The sequence below is a fragment of the Ramularia collo-cygni genome (genome assembly GCF_900074925.1).
Source record: "Ramularia collo-cygni strain URUG2 genome assembly, contig: RCC_scaffold03, whole genome shotgun sequence".
Lineage (NCBI taxonomy): Eukaryota > Fungi > Ascomycota > Dothideomycetes > Mycosphaerellales > Mycosphaerellaceae > Ramularia > Ramularia collo-cygni.
This window is the reverse complement of record NW_019716257.1, coordinates 1030039-1053476: the sequence shown is the minus strand read 5'-3', so window position 1 is coordinate 1053476 and position 23438 is coordinate 1030039. Positions and strand designations below refer to the sequence as shown.

The following is a 23438-nucleotide window of genomic DNA, read 5'->3' as shown; positions in this document are numbered from 1 at the left end:
CTCAGCCCGCCGTCAAAGAGATGGTGCATAACATAATTTTTTGAACGGCCACACCAGCAGCATCAAGTTTGGCAATCTGTCCTATACGACTACATTTTCAATCATAGTCTCCTGCAGGTACTGGCAGCCGGTTAGCAAATGCATCTGGAACAACCCACCCACCAAGCAATGTGGTCGGTCGAGGCCGTTGGAGTACCAAACTTCGACACGCAGCTTGCCAACGACGGCTGAGAAATTCTTACGCAGAGGCTGGACAGGCAATACACATCGTTGGCAGCCTCCTCCTCCCCCAACATCCTGGCTGGGGAGGTAAGGTAGGTGGCTGCGGCTGTATTCACCATTTTCTATATCATGTCGAGCCGCTTGTTGGGTCAAGGCATCTCTATTCATCACTCTTTCTTACATTTATCCCGGATACTAACAGGCAGCTGCAACTTGCTCCAGCTTCCAACAGCTCTCGTCTTGATCAACCACCGTCTATCCATAGACAAAGAGCCAACATGAAGGCAACATCAGCCGTGTTCTTGGCAGCCGCCGGAGCATCGTTATCTGCTGCCACTCCCACCCCATTGTGAGTCTCTATCAAGATGCTCATCGTAAAGTAACACCTCATTAATCTCCTTCGCAGCGCCATCTTCCCAGACAKCAACCTGTTGTGTCCCGGCCCAGACGGCGACTTCTGTGTTGGCGATGGATTGAGCACTCTGCTCTCCTGCGTTGCCGGTGTTCCAGAGCCAGCAGTCGACTGTGGCGCACAGACAGCTGGTCAACCACCACTCGGATCAATCGATGCCTCCTGCTATCAGTCCTCGCCCATTGCTGGTGATGCCGCATGCACCAAGAACTGCGTGGTCTATCCATCGAACGGCGGCAGCTCATACCCCGTCCCAGGAGCCTGCACTCCCCCCGAAGCATCAACATCAGACCAACAACCTCCATCGTATCCATTTCCCGGAGCACCTCAAGCAGAAGCTTTCGCGCCGCAAGGGCCAATGGAGCCAACAGACCCGACCGCACCGATGGATTCAATGCCAGAGGGTATCGAGTCGTCCTTTTCATACAAAGGTCCCGTCCCGCCGATGTTCCCACCCATGATGCTACCAACGCCTCCATCTTACACTTCTGAGGCACCTCTGGAGGTCGAGACTTCATCGGCGCCCCCCTCAATCGCAATGCCGCCATCCATCCCACCAATGATGATGCCAACAGAGGCATCGGCAGCACCGACTCCTGACGTCTACACGAAACCGTTCATTCAAGCATCTTCCGAGCCGGCCCCGGAAGTTTTCACCAAGCCTCTTATTCAAATGCCTTCTGCACCATCAATGCCACCACCAATTTTGGAGACTCCAACTCCTACTCCTGCTGCTCCGCCTGTCATGTCACCTCCTGAGATGTCACCACCTGCCATATCATCGCCAGAAATGGCACCACCCGCCGTATCGAGCGTCGAGGCCCCACCAGCACCACCAGTCATGCCATCCCCACCTGCACTCTCCACTCCACCAACCGCGGCCAACGCCACTCCAACAACAGCGTACAGCATCGCGCCCTTCCTCTCTCACATCCTCGGCTCCTTTATGCAACCCCCACCATCATCCCTCCCGCTCCCCACAACCGACATGATTGCATCCAGCACCATCCCCATGACACTTCCAACCCACACCTTCGCCTCCCCTTCCCCCTCAGGACCCGGTGTGGCATACACATATCCCACCCCCTCGGATTTCTCCCTCCTCCCCACCGCAACTCTCCCGGCCTACGTCACGACCGTCACCGTAGGCACCAAAACAAACTACCACACCATCTTCTCCGACTGCGGCAACGGCACCATGATCTTCGGTTCCTCCACCATCACTCTCCCCACAGGAAGCACGCCGAACGAAGTGCCCCTCTGGCAAACCACGGAAGGCGCATCTCTACCTCCCATCCCAACCCTCACGACCCTACCGTGCAGTGACGCCGCCAGCATCAGCAGCAGCATCAGCATCGGCGGATGGAACCAGACGACACCCGCAATGCATACTCCAAAGGCAACTAGTAGCAAGGAGTATAGCTACATCGCCACTCTTCCGGCCGGAGCGACGGGCACTCCGGAACCCAACAGTCAGTTTAGTCAGGGAGATGGATTCGATCATCAGGGCGGAGCGGCGGCGGGTCTCAGGGTTTCTGGCGAGGTGGTGGCGCTTGTGGGGTTCTTGTGTGGGATTGCTGCCATGGCGCTTTGAGGCATGAGGATATAGGAGGGTGTTTCGCAAACGGGCTTTGCGGAGGAGTTCTTTTCTTGGTTGGGGAAATTGTTTTATTACTTTTTTATTTTCTTTTGTTTTGAGATTGAGGGATTTGGATGGGCGTTGGTTGATATTATACCCGCTCGACTTTTTATGTAAAATATAGAATGTGTTCTGCTTTTGGTCAGAAGGAATGAGAGGCTCTGGACAGCTACAAATTCTCCACATCTCATCACTTTTGTATGGTGCTTAATCGTTGGGTCTTCCTTTGGGGTAGATTGCGTGGGGAGCAGTAATTCAAAGGACTCATATGCCACTCACTTACCTACAATCACCATCAAGTTTAATGTTCCATAAACGTGGATTGAATCGAAAGTCGACTGACACTTTCATTTCCTCAGTCTCCAATATGCACCGAGAAGAAAGGCCGTGATATGTGTTACAAACTGTACAGAAGTTTTCCCTTTAGCCGTCAAACCCTCTCTTTCACTTTCATACTCCCCGGAGGTCATCGCCTCCTGCATCAATGAGTTAATGATTTAATGCTGCGACCACTCAATGGTGTTGAGATCAACACCCTCCTGCACCAACTCCCACAGAGGWCTCAGCTCTCTCAGGAAAGTGACACGGTTTTTGACCGCATCCAGAACGTAATCAATCTCGGCATCGGTGGTGAAGCGACCAATTCCGAAGCGGATGGAGCTGTGGGCGGATTCGTCCGAGTTACCCAGTGCTCGGAGCACATATGAGGGCTCTAATGAGGCGGATGTGCAGGCTGAGCCTGAAGACAAGGCAATGTCTTTGAGAGCCATGAGAAGGGACTCTCCTTCAACGTAGGCGAATGATACGTTGACACAGCCAGGGTAGTGGCGTACTGCATCACCGTTGAGWGATGTATGTTCCATTGCCAGGAGACCTTCACTGAGGCGTTTGGAAAGGGCGGAGATGCGCTTTGTGTCGTACTGTGATGAGACGATTAGTTGCTGAACAATGCAAGGTCGTACGTTTGTTGCAAATCATGAGGAAAGAACAGTCATAAAGGTTGCTGTGTATCAGCATTGTGATGCACCGGTCAAGGCGCGCTCAGAAAGCCATGCATGTTTGAGCGGATAATCACGTTGTGAAGGTTTGCGTGGGAGGGTGAGGATCGATCGTGTAAAGCTTACCTCCATTTCTTCCTTGCATATCCGGGCGGCTTCACCAAACCCAATGATAAGGGGAGGTGCAAGGGTCCCCGATCGTAGACCTCTCTCTTGACCACCTCCAGAGATGATGGGCTCGAGACGGACACGCGGGCGTCTTCGTACATAACACGCTCCAATGCCCTTGGGTCCGTAGATTTTGTGTCCGGAGATGGACATGAGGTCAATGTTCATCTTGTTGACATCGAGAGGGATCTTGCCGACAGCCTGGGCGGCGTCGGTGTGGAAGTAAATCTTCTTGCTTCGACACAGCTTGCCAATCTCTTCCATGGGCTGGACGACACCGACTTCATTGTTGACCGTCATGATGGACACCAAGCAGGTTTCAGGTCGCATTGCCTTTTCCAGCTCGGCCATGTCAATCAATCCATTGTTTTGCACGGGAAGATATGTGACGTCGAAGCCCTCCTCTTGCAAGTGGCGACAGCTGTCCAAGACACACTTGTGCTCCGTCTGACAGGTGATGATGTGCTTCTTCTTGCCACCCTTTTTGAAGAAACGAGCGACACCCTTGACGCTCATGTTGTTGCTCTCCGTGGCGCCGCTGGTGAAGATGATTTCCTTGGGGTCGGCGCCAATCAAGTCGGCGATATGTGCTCGGGCCTGCTCGACGGCGCTATCCGTCTCCCATCCGTAGGCGTGGGTTCTTGAATGCGGGTTTCCATACAGGCCGGTGAAGAAGGGCAGCATTGCGTCGAGAACCCGCGGATCGGTGGGGGTGGTGGCCTGCATGTCGAGGTAGATGGGCCGGCTGCCTTCATCCATGACGCTTGCTTGCTTGAGAATACCGGCGGCAGGACTCATCGCCACATCGCCCGACATGCCTGATGCGCCGAGGGTGGCATCGCGGGGTTTGATGCCCGTGTCGGCGAGGAAGGACTTTTGGTCGGCGCGAATGCTGCTCTCCACGCTGGCTTGTTGGGGATTCGACTCGGAAACATAACTTCGCCGGGCGATGCTAGCTCGTGGGAGGAGATGGGATGTGCTTCGTGATGTCGATGTCGATACGCGACGAGCGCACTGTCGCAGCGCCTGGCGGGCTGCGTTGGGTGCGAGATGTGACATGATGGTTGGGGATGTTGTGAGAAGGTGAGGTAGGCAGGTAAGGTAGGGTAGGTATGGATCATATGCTGATGTGGCGCTGGGAAGATTATCGAGGGAGCTAACTTGGATTGGAACTGAACTGGACTGGACCCTTGCCAAACTTGCCAAATCCCGAGCGGGACTGACAGACAATGGAAAGCGGCAACGGAACGCCAGAATTCAATGCATGGAGTCCAACGGTGGCACGGCAGGCAGGCAGGCAATGGGAAGTGGGAGATGTTGATAGGGCCCTACCTGCTAGATCCATTACTCTGACTGTTAGACAATGCTTTTCCAAGTGAATTAGGTAGAGACAGACCAGGCCACGCCAGGATCATCCAATTCCCCTCCAGTCGTCTCGCTCGGTGACGTCGATGTGTCTCTGCCCGCGATTGCCTGAAGATGCGATGCGATGCGATGCGATGCCAAGACGGACATGTGCTTCCTTTGTCCATGTCGACTGCATTTTCCCTCCATACCTATCATCCCGGCTGTACACGGAAGCCGGAAAGTGGGAAATCGAGTGGATACATGTTCGTTCCCAAGTCATGTGCTTGGATTGACTGATTGATTGAAGGATTGTTGGATCGATCGTCTGCCTAAGACACTGTAACTGTAACTGTACTGGGCCAAGAGACCGACGTGCGCCAGCGCTGAGCCACGACTGCTGCCACTTCCACCACCACCCACCACCAAACCTCCCGTCCTCCTCATCCTCCTCCACCGACGGACCGACAGACAGCAAAAAACATCCTCCAACAACAACCTCCCCATACCGCCGACAAGATGAGTTGGAAGGGCTTTCAGAAGACGGTGACGCGGGTATGCACAAGCAAGATGCACCACAAGATGCACAACATACAAGCCACTCCGACCCCGGGAAACGCGCTGACTGACAGGACAGGCGCCGCAAACGTTTAAACAAAAATTCAACATGGGCGAAATCACAAAGGATGCCGTCTACATCGATGCCGAGCGCCGTTTTGCCGATTTGGAGCGCGAGACCAAGAAGTTGCACGACGAGAGCGAAAAGTACTTCCACGCCATCAACGGCATGCTCGACCACCAGATTGGTTTCGCAAAGGCCTGCGCCGAAATCTACAAGCCCATTTCCGGCCGAGCCAGCGATCCGGACTCGTACGTGATTGACGGCAATCCCGAGGGCATCAGAGCGTGCGAGGAATACGAGGCCATAGTCCACGATCTCAAGGCCAGTCTGGCTCCCGAGCTCGACATGATTGAGAGTCGCATCGTCAAGCCCGCCGACGAGCTCTCCGAAATCATCAAGGTCGTGCGCAAGGCCTGTCTCAAGCGAGACCACAAGCAACTCGACTACGACCGACACAATGCCACCCTCAAGGCCCTCATGGACAAGAAGGAAAAGTCGCTCAAGGATGAAAAGGCCCTCTACAAGGCGGAGAACAGTGTCGAAGTCGCAACACAGGAATACGAATACTTCAACAACCTCATCAAGGAAGAGCTGCCCGAGCTGTTCCGCCTGGAGAGGGAGTTCATTCTGCCCCTCTTCCAGTCCTTCTACTACATGCAACTCAACGTCTTCTACACCCTGCACGAGAAGATGCAGAGCATCGACATTGGATACTTCAATCTCACCCTCGATATTGAGGATGCTTTCCAAGAAAAACGTGGAGACATCCAACAGCAAGTCGAGGGTCTCGCAATCACAAAGTTCAAAACAACAGGCGGCCCACGGAAACCTCTCAAATATGGAAGCAAACTCGCCCTCGAGAACGGCAAGCCTGGTGGTAGACTCGCAATAGAAAACGGAACGGCCGGCGACACCTCGCCCGCTCGAAGATTCAGCTCCGATCACCCACCTCCCGCTTACTCCACCGGTCTAACCGCAGAATCGGATCTCGGACGAGCCAACAGCACAGGAAGCAATTGGACCTCCGCCGCAAAATCCAAAGCCGCACCTCCCCCTCCGAAACCCAAACCTTCAAGACTGAGCGTCATGCCRGGAGTGGAAACCGTGACGGCGCYGTATGATTACGAGGCCCAGGCAGAGGGAGATTTGAGCTTCTCCGCCGGCGAGAGGATTGAGATTGTGAGTCGGACGGATAATGTTAATGAGTGGTGGATTGGGAAGATTGGTGGCAGGCAAGGCCAGTTTCCTGGTGAGTATTCCTTTCTTGCGGTCGTGTTCCGAGATGAGAAAGGTCATTTTGTGCTGACTGATGATCCCAGGCAATTACGTGCAGCTGAGTTCATAGCGTCGACTCGGATGAATGTTAATATCAAAGTCTCTGAAAGAACGTCTTAACGAAGAAGATGTGAGTTCATTCATAGAATGCCCATTGCCTTTTCCACTTTCCAATGCCGATATGTCATATATGCAGCTCGAGCGGTGAGCTATAACTCCAATCTACCAAAGTCATCCCAAAGAACCCCCAAAACGCCCAAGTATCTGACTCAGACCCCAGAAGGGTAACACAAGGAAATGGGTATCGCAGAACCAAGATTAAGAAAAAAGAAATGACCCCGATTAAACCCATGTTCCTTCATTATTCCCATGTTTCCTCATTTCCCGTTCCAAGTTTCCTCCTTTTCTGGTCTTTCCCATCAAAACATGTAGCCCGCATCATCCCTCCTCGCAGCATTATTCAGCGTCCCCGCCAAACTCTGGTGACTCCTCTCCTCTCGGGGAGTTAAATAAGCCCCACCAGGCGTCTCCGGCTCATCATCCCCACGATCCTGTTCCTCGCTRTCAGAACCACTGAAGCGACTGGTTATAGGCGGCATACCACTGGTAGATAAATTCAACGAAGCATGTTTCGGAGCATGCGCCTCTTCCGTCTCTTGCAACATCTGCTGCAGGCGCGCCGAAGATCCAACARACATGTTGCTGTTCGGATCATGCTTGYTATGTTGTGATGACACGTTCACTTGTGCGTGTAAAGCCGAGATCTCCTGCTGGAGGCGATGGAGATGTCGCTCCAACTTCTGTCGTGCGCTTCGCTCCTCGGAGAGCATTTGGTAGACGGAGTGGAAGGTATTTTGTTGATGAGAACTATCAGCGATCGAAGGGGGCATGGATGCCGGTACCGGTTGGAACGCATGACCAGCAGGAGACCGGGAATGGGGAGGGGTCGGGAAGCGCACCGAGTCGGTGTAGCTGTCAGATCTCGGTGTCAGGGGCTCGTCGGGGTCATGATCCGTCACGAATTGCTGGCGGGAGTGGATGAGAGGAGGTGGGGAGAGTGATGTTGAAGGTCGCAAAGTTCTGCCGTACTCGTATTCATATGTCGAGGGCCAGAGGGAGCCAACAAGGGTATCTGCCAGCATGCTTGGAGTGCGCATGTCATTGGAGGACCTCGTGGTTGCCATGTCTGACCGCAAAACGATGGTGCGCCGATTCCTATCAGCGGTTAGACGCTCCAGTGATCGCTGGAAGCTGTTCAATCCGGCCTCGAGTCGCATCACGCGTTGCTCTAGATCTTGAGACAGTTCCAATGGAGATGCCGGGCGGAGAGGCTCCTTGTCGTCAGGAAGATCCGGAACGGGTTTGGGGCTACTTCGTGAGCTGAGCGAGCCTCTAGCTGACTCAARCGTATCCGTGGCGGATGCGATTGGTGTGTTGCCATGTTCATCACCTTCGGTGACTTCCTGCCTTGGAGTCGCATCATCATGCTGACTAGCAGCTCTGGTGGTGAAGCCACTGGCACGGAAGACATCTGGCTGGAAGCTCTCACGCCACTGTCGCATCTCGTTGTTCAATTGCCTGGGAGAGGATACCTCAACTCCGCAGCCAACAAGATCATCTGTACTTCGTGACTTTCTCCTGGCGTTTTTAATCTGACTCAACGCACGCCTGGTCTGCCGCTCCTGACGGGTTTCCGGGACACTGTCCGGTTGGGCGGTTGGCACTGGCACAGGTACGGGCACGGCGGCGGCAGCGGCGGCTGCATCTGCTGCATCACGCAACGCAGCACCGCTATTGGGCATGGTCTTCCGTCGCTTCATCTGAGTGTGAGGGACGAAGGGATTGCCCAGGTCCATTGGCTTCAACATTACGCTCTTGGGGAACGACACGGCATAGGGRGAGCTGGTCTTGGCTCTGATATGGCTGGTAGTGACTGTCTGGGGGGTAATAATCTCATCCCGCAGAAATGGCAGGGGGATGTCTGGTACGAGGGGCTGACTTGGGAAAGAGGCAGCTGGCTCGCTCCTGTGGTGTGAATGTCTGGTGATCGGAGGAACCACGGGCGTGGATATCCGTGGGCTGTTCGGAACTCCATTATTCTCCTTCGATGACCTTCCAAAGATCTTTCTGACGGCATTGCGGAGGGAGCCTCGTCTGCTCTTTGCTCCTCCTCCACCTCCATGCTCGTCTCCATCTCCGCTCCCACGCATGGTTGTGAAGCTCTCCCCGGCGGCGGACAAGGTTGGGCCGTGATTCACACGACGGATGGAGACATTGGCCCGCTGCTTATGGTTGTGGTTGTGGTTGCGCTGGGAAGTCGCAGCTGATGAACGAGTGCCGTGGCTCGCGCGGCCGTCCATAGCCTGTGTTCGGGCGCCAGGTCCATCCAGGCTGGGGCGGTATCTCGAAACACCACACGATACGGCACGCCAAACGATGAGGGTAAAGACTGTGAGCGAGCGAGCAGCGAAGATGCAACGACGAGTCAACGAGTCCCGGGTCGAGGGACTTGAAGGAAGCTAGGTCAGGGAGATAGGAAGGGACTGTGAGATGTGATGCAGGGAGGGAGCGAGGGAAAGGCGGCTCTATCGCCCTCTGGCCAGGTGGATATAGCAAGCCAGAGCCAAACCAGAGGGGTTTATGGGGCAAAGTGGTGTGGCTGTTGCAGTCGTGCCGGAGGGGATCAAACGCTATCCGACTGGGTCCTCGCGTCGATCACTGCGCCGGCCGTTTGTACCTGCATGTACCTCTGCACGCAGCAGCGTTGGCGTCCGACAAGTCGAGACACACCGCCCAGACCGCCTTCCTCCGCGGCCACTCATCGTCGGCATCTTCGTCCCGCGCGACTCGTTTCAAATGGACCAGCGCTGCACGCGACGTGGCTTCCTGGCTTCCTGCCTTCCACTGCAAATCCCCTCCCCAATCCAGCCGATATTGCTAGTCTCTGCAGGCTGTAATTTCGCGGTGCAGCGCCGACTTCGATAGCGAGCCTTCTGCTATGATATGTGGTGTGGAGATGGAGTGCGCGCGCGCGCGCATGTCGTGGGATGATATCCCCACCGTCCTGGAGTGGTACTCAGGGATCAYCCCGCATGCTTGCGTCTGCCTATATACATGCGACTCCTCAGGAGGTACACTCCAAAGCGTGTGGAAAAGATCACCTCCTGAGTATTGATGTACTGTACACTTGTACTGTACTGTACTTGGAAGGTTTGAGAGTCTTGAAAACGGTCAATCCTCGTGCGTGCAAGCGGGTGGCCATGTGCCACGACGGATACCTTATCGACGCCACGACAAGAGCCAAGATGCCCTACGGTGACCATGAACGTACTGTACGATGCGATGCAGATTTGAATGCAACATCCCACGCCCATCTGCATCACTGCACAACCACCTCGCTTCTGCCCTTGCATAATAAGACCGACCATCTTCACGCTCTAACGTGTCGGCAGAACCTAACACGCACAAAGTCCATGCAATACATGCAGCAGAGTCATGGTCCTGCAGATCTAAGCTCCAATCGTCGACAACTCTTCTCGCGTAACGCGTCGCTGGAATATTAGACGTCACCTGGTCATGCCAAATAGATTTATTGCAACCTCCAATGCGAGCTCTAACGCCACACTACGTTCATCCACTCTACCTTAGTCAGTCTCCATGCGAAAGTTCGGCTAGATTAGGGTATCGAAGGTCRGCGTTCTCTTCCAGAAATGTCATCCACTGCTTGAGGAATGTGGAGCCTCTGATTTGAAATCGATCAGTATCGTTGTTGGCTCGCATTACGATCGTACACTTACTTGCTGATGGTCTCTGAATCAGCAATGACACAGAGATGCCGCTTTGGGCGGGTCATTGCCACTACAAGAGATCAGTGTAAGTAAGATGGGTGGGAGAATCGGTCCGGGAGTCATACCATTCAATCTTCTCTTCTCTCCCAAGAAGCCAACCTCCCGCTCCGGGTTGCTGCGGACCAGACTGACAACCACGGCCTCCTTTTCACGGCCTTGGAAGCCATCCACGCTCCCTAGTTCGATTCCGGGAAACCGCTCCTTCAGCATCTGCGATAGCAGAGCGACTTGGCCATTGTATGGTGTAATAATGGCAATATCCTCAGCCTTGACTCCCGCATCAATCAGGCTCCCTACATGCTCCCGTACAATCAAAGCCTCGAGTTCGTTGACCTTGCTTTCGGCAAGAAGACTCGACTTTCCTTTGACAGAGCCATCATCTTCTTCCAGTTTCTCGCCAAAGTCACCCCCTTGAGTGTCCCAGAAGACGAGTGGTTCCCTCGTGTCATCCGTGTCTTKGACAGGGTAAGGCAGATCCTTCAGCAGTCTCAATTTGACTGCATCTGCTGCTACCAGCTTATCGTCGTACAATGCTTGAGATGGAAATTGCATGATCGTTTCGTGCATGCGATACTGGGTTGTTAGCATTCGTTTGAGCTTGTCCCCATGGAGAGACAGCAGACGATCAAACAGAGTCGTCTCGAGCGAGAGCGCAGCCTCTTTTGGCATCTTCTTATCATCAAGACTCAACGACGCGACGCCGTCCTTGGGCAGATCGACTTTCGTAGGAGCCTTTTTTGCGGTCTTGCTGTTGAGAGACTTGATGGTGGGCGGTAGCTGCAGATGATCGCCAGCGAGTACGAGCTTGGAGGCACCGCTGCTCAATACAGGAATCCAGCATTGTGCTTCGAGCGCCTAGGGCAGATTGTCAGCTTATCCCAGCCCTGCTGTCTAGTGACGGTGCATTCCCGCATCCCGCTGGGTTGTGGGGAGTCTTGTCCCAGAGCAACATTCACCATGCGGAACTTACTTGACTGGCTTCGTCCACTATGACCACGTCAAACTCTTGATTCTTCGTTTGATATCCTCCGGAACCATGCAGAGTTGCCAGAACAACCTCGCTCCCACGGAGCAGATCGCCTACAACACGACCTTCGCGCTGTCGGTACTCTTTGCGAAGGTCTTTCAGCTCACCGTAGATGACTCTTCGCTCACGTCCATTCCTTGTTTTGCGGATTGATGCTTGTCTGACGTCTCCTGGTTAGCGTGCTTCTGGTTGCTTGCAGCTGAAATGTAGCTGTTCGTCCTCTTCATCTGATGGAAATTGGAAATTGCAACGTACGGCGGTCCGACTTACTTGGCGTCCATCTCGTTGCGTACGTCTGTCACGATGGAAGCAGCGTCGCTGGTTCGACACAGAACCTCCATACTGTGGCTGAGCACGCTAGGAAGGAGTCGGGCAGGATGTCCCAGACGAACCATGTTGACCTTGTGAGGCGCAAGACGCTCTACAATGTTGTCTACACTAATGTTGCTTGGACCACAAACAAGCAATCGCAGTTTGAGCTTCAACATCTGCAGAATGAGCTCAATCAGAGTATGCGTCTTACCGGTCCCAGGAGGGCCGTGTAGTAGAGCTACCTCACGACTGGCAAGTGCAAATTGAATTGCATCCTTCTGGCTGTCGTTCAATGTCGGATCACACCACGCAAGATCCGCTTTCAGATCAGAATCGGAAATAGGGGTGGGTGATGATTGACCAAAGAGAACTTGTGTGAGCGTGCTGTGCTCCGAGGGCTGCAATTTCTGGAGTCGTCCCATGGTTTGGTTCAAGCGTTTGTACGTTACCTCGCTGGCGAGCTTCACGCTGCGCGCATTGTATCAGCCAAGTGAAATCGACTTACCGTTCGTGGACTTCTACGTACAGCCACAGCTTGCCGTTGGGGACATCTACATCTTCCTTGTCCAATGCTACGGTTATCGCGGCCTTGCTGACACGCGTGACGACYCCCTCGGCACCTCTCTTTTCCATGCCTTCGCGCTCTTTCTTCCTCTCTGCGCCCTTGGGCTGCTCGGCGACCGCGCAGATGTCACCTACGCGGAGGCCATGCTCGGGGAGTTCGCCTGCGTCTGAGGCTACAGCAGAGTCTAGCTCGAGCTCGAGAAGCGTCTTTCCCCCGAAGCCTGTCCGCTGAGATGATACTATCAGGTTGAGCACAGCCAGACCCGCGCGCTCGAGCTTTACAGGCGCATGCGTCGAAGTCAAAAGCGCAGTCTCTTCGAGTTCTGCTTGGAGTTCCGTGTCGAGCAGCTTCAGCTGCTTCTCGGCGAACGAGGCAATGTCCGTCGACGGCATCTTCCAGGAATAATGATGAAGGTGTTAAATGAGCGTCTCCCAGTCGGCTTGAGAAGGAGATGAGAGGCTCAAGGGTCACGGCCAGGTTGGAGGCCAACTTCCCAGGTCTCAAGCAAAGGTCTGGATGTCTTTCGGGTGCTCGCGACGGACGCAAATAGTGAACGACGGATGCTACTTTCCAAGTGATCCAATGATCCCGGACGGTAAAGCGATGAAGTGAGAGTCTGGGTTCGTTCAATGGATCGAGCTGTGGCTTGTTCCAGGAAGGYCTGCTTTCTTCACTCCGTACCTACCTTAACTTAGCGGATATTTTTGTTATCCGTGCCGAAGTCGCTCCTTCTTGTTTACAGCGTGACCATTTTCATAAAATCTCACCTTCTTTCCTCTTTCCACGGTGATACAAAATTCAACGAGAACTCTAGCAACATCAATATTCTATTAGATCTGACCGTACTGATCTCGAGTATCATGGCGAACTTGGGCGTGTTCCAGTTCCTTCCCGCTGAAATAAGGTTACTCATTTGGGTACAACGAACATCTACCTTGATACTAGATCACTTCGTACTTCTGCTGACTGGGAGTCAAGGAATTCACCGCTGCCTCCGAAGAACTGATGACATACAAATTGGACCGAGTACAGGAGCAATACTTTCAACTGGCATGTCAGCCAGCAATCACTCGTGTCAGTCAGCAAGTCCGCGCAGAAGCGCTTCCAGCATACTACGAGACTTCAAGTTTCGTACTTCACACGGTAGAAGGACCCAAAGTCAACGATTCTGTTTTGTGGCTGCGATGCAATCGGGACCATCTTTCTCTGGTTAGAAAGTTCAGCTTCTGGATCAGACAGATTCCTCAGGGGTTATTGGCCGTATCGATCATTCGATCTTCTCGAGGCGGAAAGTGGACTGCGGACGCTGGTTGGAAGTGGATTACGACAGTCCGGATGCCATCATATGCAGAGAGTAATGCACAGCATCTTCTGAAGATGCTTGGTAGATCTGAAACACTCTCGGGGGTTTCGCAAGATACCGCGACCGCAGAGAGTTATATTTCTCTGCTAGCAGCACTTAAAGCGATACGATTGGACGGGAGTGAGACATGAGCCAGTGCAACTCGAAAGAAACCCATGTCCCTAAACGTCACAAAAGGCCGGCGGATCGTGTGGAGAACGAAATGATGCCACTGAACATACATACCACTCGATCTTTCTGTCCTGGCCGCGCGACTACCTTACACTTGCCTGCACCTAGTGGCAAGGGATCCCTCTCGTTGTCTCTTGGTTAGACCAGGGTGCGAAGCAGAGGCGAAGCAGAGTTCTTGCGAGCGAGATGAGTGTTGTGCCATTTCACAGCAACGAAGATGGAAAGGGGGCTGAACACTACGAGAGCAAGATTTCACGTTTCTTCGCCGAAAAGACCACGATTATCAGCAGCCACCAAGCCGACGTCTCAGCCAAGCAAAACTCCAGCGTACCCATTACAGCACTCATTTCGACTTGGCAAACCATTGAGTGAACCAAGCAACGGCCTGCGCCTCAGCCTTTTTACCGGCCTCCGCCTCGTGCTTATCATCTTCATCCGCTCTGACCTACTGAGTGTTAGTGAGAGGAGATATCAGACATTGGCTTCAACTCACTGCGAAGCCGTGATGGACTCCCTGATACATGACGAACTCATGCTCGACACCATCATCTTTGGTCTTGGCTGTTTTTGCTTTCAGGATCTCCYCGGTCTGCTTCGCCTGTTCTGCTGACATTGCCATGTCGATCTCTGAAGCCGCACACGAGTATGGAATAACGATCTTTTCAATGTCGTTCGGATACGTGAGCATTGAAGGGTGGGCAACGTAGCCGCAGACCGTCAGTTGCGATCCATCATCCGCCTTCACTTCATTACTGCAGATCTTCGTGACCCAGAGGCCACCCCAGCAGAACCTACGATCAGCGATTAGGGGATGTTTCAGAAGCTTGAAGGATCCCGAATTAAACGCACCCTGCTGTGCCGATTGGCAAGTCCTTGGCCTCATTCTTTTTCAGCGCCTTGAGCCAGTTGTATATCTTAGGTCCTGCCACTGATGCTCGGCAATAATACAGAAATGGTGTGGCAATACGAGCAACGTAAAGAGCATGTCCAATCTTCCAGACCTGATTCCAAAAGCCCGAAGCGCTCAGAGCTTTCAAGGAAATCAACGATTCGCTGGGCAGTGCGGTTCCTAATCCTTTCGCATTAGCCGTCTGTAGGAAGRCTTTCTGAAAGAGTTACAAACCGTTCTACACGAGAAAAGGGTTGATGTCAGCAGTCTTCATCTACGTTGGAGATGTATCTACGAATACCTATTACCTACCATAAATTCAGGCACATACACTTGTACGTGGGCTTGCTTCGCGTAATTGTCGGCGAGGATTCTAACGTTTGGCAGCKTCCAGCCAAATATATCTGCAATAATCACGATGATGCCTTTTGGAGAGCCAGTGGGTGCATCCGAGATGTAGCAATCGAGGCCGTGGACCTTCTCAATACGACCAGTTGGAATTCCTGTATGCAGCGAGCCCGTGGCACAGCATTGTTTGAGAGCCATTTAAATATGACGAAAGGTATTGTCGATATATTACTTAGTCTCAGCCTGATGGTGATTGTCGGCCGTCTCGGTAAAACATGTGCTGACCGGAGACATGTCCGTGTCGATCCCGCCCTTCGGCTCGTAAGCCGAGTCGAGTCCAGTTCGCAAGGTTCTTCAATCCAATGCATCATAAGCAATTCGCGATTTCCTCTATGTGCGAATAATTGTGAGAAACACGACACGGCTGGCAAGATGGTGAATTGTTGCATCCCGTCTCTTTTTTTGACTCTTTCAAAGAACACGTCTGATTTCTTTCTACAAGGTGCATGCCGATTCTGCGAATTTCAAGGACAGTGTCACCAAAACGGAGGCCTATCAGCAAGTTTTGGACCAAGCAAAGGCACTTTTCGACGGCCAGCGGAATTGGGTAAGTTAGGCTTTGACATTTCACGCGAATCACATCACTATCGAGCAAAGTAACTGACTGACGGCAATAATAGGTGTGGCAAGTTATGATCATGATCCATTCATTGGCAAGACGAATTATTGATCGTATAACTCAGCAATACTGCCAATGCAGCCTCTCTGTTGTGGCATGCCTATCATGCTCTTTCGGCACCAAGCAACCATGTGAACTGGGCAGGATTCTACATTGCCGATTCACAGGTTGAAAGCCAGTTGATACTAGGGCCGTTTCAAGGAAAGGTATCCATCCCCTTACATCTTCGAAAAGTCGTTTTAACCAGGCATGCTTATCAATAATACTTCAGGTTGCCTGCCAACTTATTAAATTCGGAAAGGGAGTGTGCGGCGCAGCAGCGGCGAGCAAGAAAACTGTCCTTGTCCCTGATGTTGACAAGTTTCCGGGACACATTGCTTGCGATGGCGATTCGAAGAGCGAGATTGTGGTGCCCATTGTGAAAGGAGGAAGGGTGAGATTTACGAAAGCGTTGTTGTTGAAAAATTGCCGTTGCTAATAATGTGGACTGTCAGACGGTGGCTATTATCGATATTGATTGTGCTGTGGAGAACGGATTTGACGAGGAAGATCAATTGAAACTGGAGGCACTGGCAGAAATTCTTGCCGAGGCCTGCGATTGGTGAGGGTGCTGCGAACCTGGAAGTTTTGGGGCTGTACCTTACTTCGTTGTGGAAGGAACCAGAATCGACCAAAGTCGATGTCTTGTTGACTTTTGCCGACGTGGCATTGCTTGATCAAAGTCGAGATCGTTTACATAATCATTCCCCTGTCAGCAGCACAAGACACGCCCGTGGTTCTTTTCATCTGTGATTGAAGTCATTGATCAACACCACCTCGTGCTTCCGGAAGACTGATCACCCACTCCACATCCTAGAACGCCGCGCTTCATCATTCCCGACCTTTGTTTAGTGGGAAATGCTTAACAATGCTGCCGCAGTGGCATCCTGGGGCCATGTCATGACCAAAAGGCGAGCGATCTCCGAGCGTGACGCCTCGACTGCCGGCCGTGACGCTGTGGGGTGATCGACAGTGACGTCTCATCCTGTCCGATTCTCAGGAACATTTCTAAGCAGACGTAGGTACCTTCCTTAGTGCAATTAATTGCCATTGAAAAGCACCAATGTTCTACTAATAGTCTGGTTTGTTCACTTCTCTTCCTCAAGCTCATCCTCTCTTCTTCCCTCGCAAAGCTAAATCATTCTCATCATGGCCCCTTCAGCACGCTTCGAATCCGACAATGTCGATGCTTCCCCTCTGGGAAAGCCCCTCCAGTTCGCTTTCAGCAACAAATCGGCACCAAACCGCTTCCTCAAGGGAGCAATGACTGAGCGCATCTCTTCGTGGGACCCAAAGAACCTGGAGGCTCGAGGTATTCCTTCAAAGAACTTGGTCAATGTCTACAAGCGCTGGGGAGAGGGTGGTCTAGGCCTGATTCTTAGTGGAAACATCATGTATGTCCAACTCTCACGTGCAGTGGACACTATGTTGCATGACTGATCACAACGCACAGGTTTGAATATGACCATCTTGAGGCGGCTGGCAACCCTATAATTCCTAAAACGGCACCCTTCGAGGGAGAGCGCTTCGATCGATTCAAGGAGATGGCTTCGCAAGGAAAAGCTCACGGGGCGTTGATGGTTGGTCAGGTCTCTCACCCTGGTCGACAGGTGGAATCACGCATCCAGAAGAACCCTGTCTCTGCCTCGGACGTTCAGCTTAAAGGCGAGGTGATGGGCATGACCTTCGCCAAGCCACATGCTGCCTCCGACGAGGAGCTGAAAGGTTTTGTCGAGGGCTGGGCACACGCTGCGGAGTATCTGGAGAAGGCTGGGTGGGATGGTATCGTAAGTCAATTTCAGGGCTCTTTTTGTTGTCGATCTCTAACATGCATGCTTCCTGCAGCAACTCCACGGAGCTCACGGTTACCTTCTTGCGCAATTCCTTTCCCCCACAACCAACCAAAGAACGGACAAGTACGGTGGTTCGCTTGAGAACAGGGCTCGCTTGATCTTGGAGATTGCCCAAGAGATCCGGAAGCGAACGAAGCCCGACTTCGTTGTTGGCATCAAGCTCAACTCTGTAGAGTTTCAGGACAAGGGCTTCAACCCTGAAGAAGCCCAGAAGCTCTGCGCCATGCTTGAGCAGAACAAGCTCGACTTTGTCGAGCTCAGTGGTGGTACTTATGAGAAGCTTGCATTTTCGCACCAGCGTGAAAGCACCAAGAAGAGAGAGTCTTTCTTCCTTGAGTTCGCTGAGACCATTGTGCCGGGTCTTACAAAGACGAAGACCTATGTCACTGGAGGCTTCAAGGTACGTTGAGACTGTCTTATCTTAATAGAAGATTGCTGACATTTCCAACCAGACCGTTGGCGCAATGGTTTCGGCACTCGATACAGTGGATGGCGTCGGACTCGCCCGACCTGTATGCCAAGAGCCACATCTCTGCAAAGACATCCTTGAAGGCAAGGTCAAGGGCGCGATTGAGCAGAAGATCGACAGAGAAAACTTCGGGTTGACAAACGTAGCCGCTGGAACTCAGATCCGTCAAGTTGGCCAGGACCAGGAGCCGATTGATCTCTCCATAGAGGCCAACGTCGACGCATTCATGAAGGACATGGGTGCGTGGGGCGAGAAGATGGCCAAGGACAGCGAGATGAACAACTATGGCTATATTGATCTTACCGCGGCACCCGTTCCTTATGGAACTGCTTCCGCTTAGATGGATAGCTTGCTGTACTAAACTTCACAACATAGATCCATAGACGACCATAATAACGACCAAAAATATCCGAGCTACGAATGCGATACAATCACGTTTCAGGTGCAATATTGTCATGATGGTTGCTGTAGGAAGGGTACATGGGCAAGTGCAAACACACTTATGCGTGTGTCTCACTGGTGAGCTCTATCGACTTCCAGCTATGTCAGAAAGCTTCTGGTAATCAGCTAACTGTTCCTGCAGTGCTTGAGACCGGATATTGTTTGCTGCCTTCCGCTTTGTTCAGCCGGGAGGTCTTGTACTAAGCTCCGCCACGCAAGACAGCTTCGTCTGTTCATCCATCACAAGCTTCATCGGTTGAGGTGCTCTTTCAGAAATCATGTCGTCGTCAGAAGATCAAGCACCTCCCACTTCGCATGAGTCGATTCCGGACTGCTTGCGTTGCCATTTACCCGGCCACAACGAAGAGTCGTGCGACGCTTGCGGCACATGCTACCGTCTCGGCCACAAGCATAGCGACTGTCCATACGTTGACAGAGAGGATGGGACTGTCTACTGCAGCAACTGTGGCGAGAAACATTCGTGTTCTAAATGCAACCAGGGTTGCGTGGTCAAAAACTGCGAATCCTCCGAACGCACCTGGCTGCATCCACACACTCAAGAAGGCCTAGGAGCAGTCCAGAAAGCATTCATTCATGGATATTCACCTTGTGCCAAGTCTATGAATGCGCCAGAATCAATCAAAATCGAAGCCATCAACATGTCACTCCAGAGGCCTCACCAAGATCGGCCCCTCGCCCCTTTTGCAAGCTACCAAGGTGCGATTGATACGTCACTCATCACTCCCGACACTCATGAGACTATGGTCGTCACCAATCACATTACATTGCAGCCCAAGATGAACCGCGTCTCTGTCTACACCATGGTGATGGATGATCTACCTTCCGATCCATCGGCCCGAACATGCCCTTCTGCGTCCATACCACAACAACCAGAGCGAAAGCGTGTGTTTGAGGCGCTTTGCAAGCTGCAGCCGCTTCAAGGACGGGACGACTTCACCACAGATTATGAAACGCTCTGGATTGAATCTGCTCTCCCGCCTCCCCTCACCTTCCACAACGTCACATATCACAATGAGATCGGACAGCCAGTCGTTGTTCCAAGGGTGGTGTTCAAACTCATTCACCACGTGAATCTATCTCGTGGCTCTCCTGAATTCGCAGGCGCAGACACGAAGTATTACAACCCAGTTGGACTGACCAGAGCTGTGAACAATTTGATCATTCACTCCATCACGAGCCAGGCCCCCGACACCCTGTTCCCATCCGGCTCAAATCAATTCTTCATCGAATCAAAGGGTCCTCTGTCAGACTCTGTGGAAAATGATGAGACGCTGCCTGAGGCGCTTCAGGTTCAGCGCGGCTACTACACATCCATCAGACCTGGAACACACAACATTCTCCTGAACATCGACATCATTCATGGGACTTTTCTCAAGCCAATGGTTGTGTCTCACTTCCTGGACGACATGGACGAATATTTCCAGCACTATGGAGATGCCTCCGATCTGCTTGTGGGTCGGGCGGTACGCATCATGTACGAGCGACCAACTCTGGAAGATGGCATTGACAGGAACGCCGAAGCAAATCGAATCAAGATCGTTCTGGAAACAGGCGAAGTGCCACAGATTCAACAATTCGAGAGCGGAGGCAAGATGTGGACAGTGAAGGAGTGGTTCGAAAGCCAAGGCATCGTAATCAACGAACTGCATCATGTTTGTCTCAACGTCGGTTCTACCTCCAACTCCCTCTGGCTTCCAGCTGAGCTTGTCGAGCTCATGCCCAACCAGATCTTTGATAGGCCGCTTGGCGTCGATCACATGAAAGCCATGTCAAAGATTGCCGATCAGCACCCAGCGATGAATCAAGCTGCGATTCAGGAAGAAGGACTCGCTTTGCTTGAACATGGCAGTCTCAACAATGATCTGAGTCGCAAGCTGTTCTCAGGCTCCGGGAAAGCGCTTCTCCAGATTCCCGCAACCATTCTTGCAGCTCCCACCATTCAATACCGAAACGGTATCCAAAAGCCAACCGAGAATAATGCCAGCTGGGACATAGGTGGTGAACCCTTTGTCAATTTTACCAGTCCGGCAGTGAAAATCAACAGCAAGCTCTGTGTTCTGGATTTTCGTCTGGCGGATTCGAAGCCTTCACCTGGAAATTTCGCACAGCTGTGGATGGAATGCTGCGAGTCTCATGGTCTGTTCGCTCCTGGTTGGAAGATTTCGCCTGATGAGGCGGAGAATGTCATGTCCACACACGCTACTTTGCCTGAGACTTTGGACAAGGCAGAGTACTTTCGTGAGATGCAGCAGATCATGGAGACGGTACAGGAGAAGATGAAGCAGATCGTGGAGACGTTACAGGAGAAGCAGCAGATCATGGAGACGGTAAAGGAGAAGCAGCAGATCCTGGAGACGGCACAGGAGACTTCAAGTGCAACATTTCTGGTCGTCCTCCTGCCAGATGTTGACGCAGCTGCGTACGCAGCAATCAAACGCATTGGAGATACGAAATTGGGTATGCACACCATATGCTGCGAGGCACCGACGATTTGCTGCGAAGAACTGGAATCGGAAGGATTCAAGTTCCATCCATACGACAAAATGGTCTTGAGACAAAACTTGAAGGCACCGAAAAGTCAGAACCATACGGTCATGGATTCAGACGTATCGGCATTTGCTGCGTTGGCGTCAAACACTCTCGTCATTGGTGTCGATGTCGTTCATCCAGGAAACGACACACCATCCATTGTTGCCATGGTCGGCAGTACGGACGCAGACTTTGCCACATTTACCGGCCAAGTTCGCCTCCAGCGTGCTGAACAAAGAGTCCTGGATCGAGAAGTTGCACGAGAACTGGTGGGGAAGTCCATCGTGAACTGGAGTACAGCTCATCCAAAGGATAAACTCCAACGTATCATCTACTATCGCGATGGTGTTGAAGAGGATGAATACCACCTTGTCAAGGAAAATGAAATCACTGCGATTCAGGAAGCTATCATCGCTGAGACGAAAGGATTTGATGAAGTCTCCATCACAGCGATCATGGTGAGCACTCAACACCACACCAGCTTCTTCGCGCCCAACGACTCCACGACCTTCGAAGATTTCACCGGCCACGACTCTCAACCACCAGGAGATCAAAACTTGAACGGTCCTGTCCAACCAGGACTTCTAGTCGACTCAATCATCACGCAACCCTCAATCAGCAATCTCCAAGATTTCTTCTTGCAATCCCACGTCGCTCCCATGGCCGGTGGTACCGCTCGACCCACCCACTACATGATCCTTCAGAATGATCCGGAGAGCAGCAAATTCACTCTGAAACAATTGGAACTCCTCACCCATGCTTTCTGCTACAATTACGCTGCTGCTACGGAAGCTGTACCTTATTGCACTCCAGCGTACTATGCTGATCAGTTGTGTGATCGAGTGCATCAGTACTTGAAAAGCTACTTGGGTGTTGAGCGGCCGTGTTTGGAGCCTTATGTTGGCGAATCTCTGGATGATTTTCGCGAACGCATTCGGGATTATATTGTGGATGATACTAATTGGATTGCGGAGGGTAGGGATAACCCGTGGCATTCTGACATGGATGATGTCATGTTTTGGTTGTGATTTGTGAGGCTTGAAGCGAATATTTGCGTGGTTTTGCTGGGCTGGGCTGGGGAGGAATTGCGGTTGAAGCTTTGGAGAGATTGATTGATGGGTCCGGCGGGGAGATGGTTGACTGCAGAACGGATTCTATCTCGTAATTGATCGAATGAATGTACGAATCAACAGTTGAAACGGATGCAGCGCTTTCAAAGCTAGCTTGTGGTGCGTTCTAGAGCTTGTAGTTGCGGCCCTGCTTCATTTCTGATACAGTTCCGAGACGACTTTGCAAAAGGGAAGGATCTAGGTCGACCCATCAATTAGAGACTTCTGGTTGAGAAGACGAATTTTGGCATGGATTCTCCTTGCATTCATGGGTATCTTATCCTACAGACATGGCGCAAAGTCTTCTCTCGACTGCGGAAGTTTGCCCTTCACATGTCCCCCAACCTCGCGCGAGTATCCACGCCACGATTGGCCTTTTGTCTGCTTCAATTCCCAAAGTCCTCCTCTGCCTTTTGATTCCCAAAATGCCGGCGTTTCCGCAAAGCATCATCTAGATCATGAGACGTTCAACCTTGTCCTTCAGCGCGCGAATTTGGCCCATCAAATCGGAGGCTTCGTTCGTGGTGATGGAGCAGCTGATTACGGCGCGCGAAACGCCGCAGGCACGACCGAGAGCCATCTTGGAGGGGACGTAGACCTGGAAAAAATGCATTAGTGGATGTCTGTAGTGGACATCTTGAGGTGTACATACGTATGGGGTGTTCTTGTCCTAATCGCAATCAATTAGTATACTACAGCTAGGTTCTCTTCTGACTTCGGGGACTTACCTCGCAAAGCAATGGCAAGTGCAGCAGGATGGCGAGTGGGGTGGTGTCGGCGGCAAGGATCACAATCTCCGAGATTCCACGGTTCAAGGTCTTGGTTGCCTCGTTGGCACCCTATGCTTTTGGTTAGGAATCCGCGTTTAGATAGACTTATGATTTCATGATCTTACCTTCTTAAGCTGACGGAAGTGGCTGGCTTGCCTAAGGAGTGCAAATGTCAGAACCTGTCGCGGCGCAGAGATTTTGGCTAGGAGCATAGAAGCCATCAGGATTTAAACGTACTGGACCAAGTCGAGGATTTCCTGGGAGAGCGCGGCATCTGCCACAGGCCAGGCTGCGGATTGATCGGCCATTTCGGATTTTTGAATGA

The 23438-nt window shown here is 52.3% G+C and overlaps 9 protein-coding genes; 4 read left to right on the top strand and 5 right to left on the bottom strand.

The window, feature by feature from the left end:
* Positions 1-500: 500 nt before the first annotated feature.
* On the top strand, positions 501-2228 carry RCC_02762 (uncharacterized protein; the record flags this gene model as incomplete). XM_023768053.1 has 2 exons in its annotated part: positions 501-571; positions 629-2228. The coding sequence occupies 2 exons, from the start codon at positions 501-503 to the stop codon at positions 2226-2228; spliced, it is 1671 nt and encodes a 556-aa protein (XP_023623821.1).
* Positions 2229-2770: 542 nt separating this feature from the next.
* Positions 2771-4498, bottom strand: RCC_02761 (probable cysteine desulfurase, mitochondrial precursor; the record flags this gene model as incomplete). XM_023768052.1 has 2 exons in its annotated part: positions 2771-3193; positions 3398-4498. 2 exons carry the CDS (start codon positions 4496-4498, stop codon positions 2771-2773), a joined length of 1524 nt encoding a protein of 507 aa, XP_023623820.1.
* An 804-nt stretch (positions 4499-5302) lies between these two features.
* Positions 5303-6750, top strand: RCC_02760 (probable RVS167 protein; the record flags this gene model as incomplete). XM_023768051.1 has 3 exons in its annotated part: positions 5303-5338; positions 5421-6654; positions 6725-6750. 3 exons carry the CDS (start codon positions 5303-5305, stop codon positions 6748-6750), a joined length of 1296 nt encoding a protein of 431 aa, XP_023623819.1.
* Positions 6751-7217: 467 nt separating this feature from the next.
* Positions 7218-9040, bottom strand: RCC_02759 (uncharacterized protein; the record flags this gene model as incomplete). XM_023768050.1 has 2 exons in its annotated part: positions 7218-7231; positions 7282-9040. 2 exons carry the CDS (start codon positions 9038-9040, stop codon positions 7218-7220), a joined length of 1773 nt encoding a protein of 590 aa, XP_023623818.1.
* Positions 9041-10328: 1288 nt separating this feature from the next.
* On the bottom strand, positions 10329-12824 carry RCC_02758 (related to HCS1-DNA helicase A; the record flags this gene model as incomplete). XM_023768049.1 has 6 exons in its annotated part: positions 10329-10422; positions 10478-10538; positions 10594-11383; positions 11499-11715; positions 11826-12335; positions 12394-12824. The coding sequence occupies 6 exons, from the start codon at positions 12822-12824 to the stop codon at positions 10329-10331; spliced, it is 2103 nt and encodes a 700-aa protein (XP_023623817.1).
* A 1485-nt stretch (positions 12825-14309) lies between these two features.
* RCC_02757 (related to dienelactone hydrolase family protein) lies at positions 14310-15401 on the bottom strand (the record flags this gene model as incomplete). XM_023768048.1 has 5 exons in its annotated part: positions 14310-14411; positions 14460-14757; positions 14816-15019; positions 15086-15093; positions 15168-15401. 5 exons carry the CDS (start codon positions 15399-15401, stop codon positions 14310-14312), a joined length of 846 nt encoding a protein of 281 aa, XP_023623816.1.
* A 1669-nt stretch (positions 15402-17070) lies between these two features.
* On the top strand, positions 17071-18583 carry RCC_02756 (probable 12-oxophytodienoate reductase 1; the record flags this gene model as incomplete). XM_023768047.1 has 4 exons in its annotated part: positions 17071-17315; positions 17375-17708; positions 17767-18174; positions 18227-18583. The coding sequence occupies 4 exons, from the start codon at positions 17071-17073 to the stop codon at positions 18581-18583; spliced, it is 1344 nt and encodes a 447-aa protein (XP_023623815.1).
* A 760-nt stretch (positions 18584-19343) lies between these two features.
* RCC_02755 (uncharacterized protein) lies at positions 19344-22262 on the top strand (the record flags this gene model as incomplete). Its single annotated transcript, XM_023768046.1, has 1 exon — positions 19344-22262. The coding sequence occupies one exon, from the start codon at positions 19344-19346 to the stop codon at positions 22260-22262; it is 2919 nt and encodes a 972-aa protein (XP_023623814.1).
* Positions 22263-22794: 532 nt separating this feature from the next.
* On the bottom strand, positions 22795-23421 carry RCC_02754 (snRNP and snoRNP protein (Snu13); the record flags this gene model as incomplete). XM_023768045.1 has 5 exons in its annotated part: positions 22795-22941; positions 22996-23013; positions 23072-23182; positions 23239-23269; positions 23351-23421. 5 exons carry the CDS (start codon positions 23419-23421, stop codon positions 22795-22797), a joined length of 378 nt encoding a protein of 125 aa, XP_023623813.1.
* Positions 23422-23438: the final 17 nt, after the last annotated feature.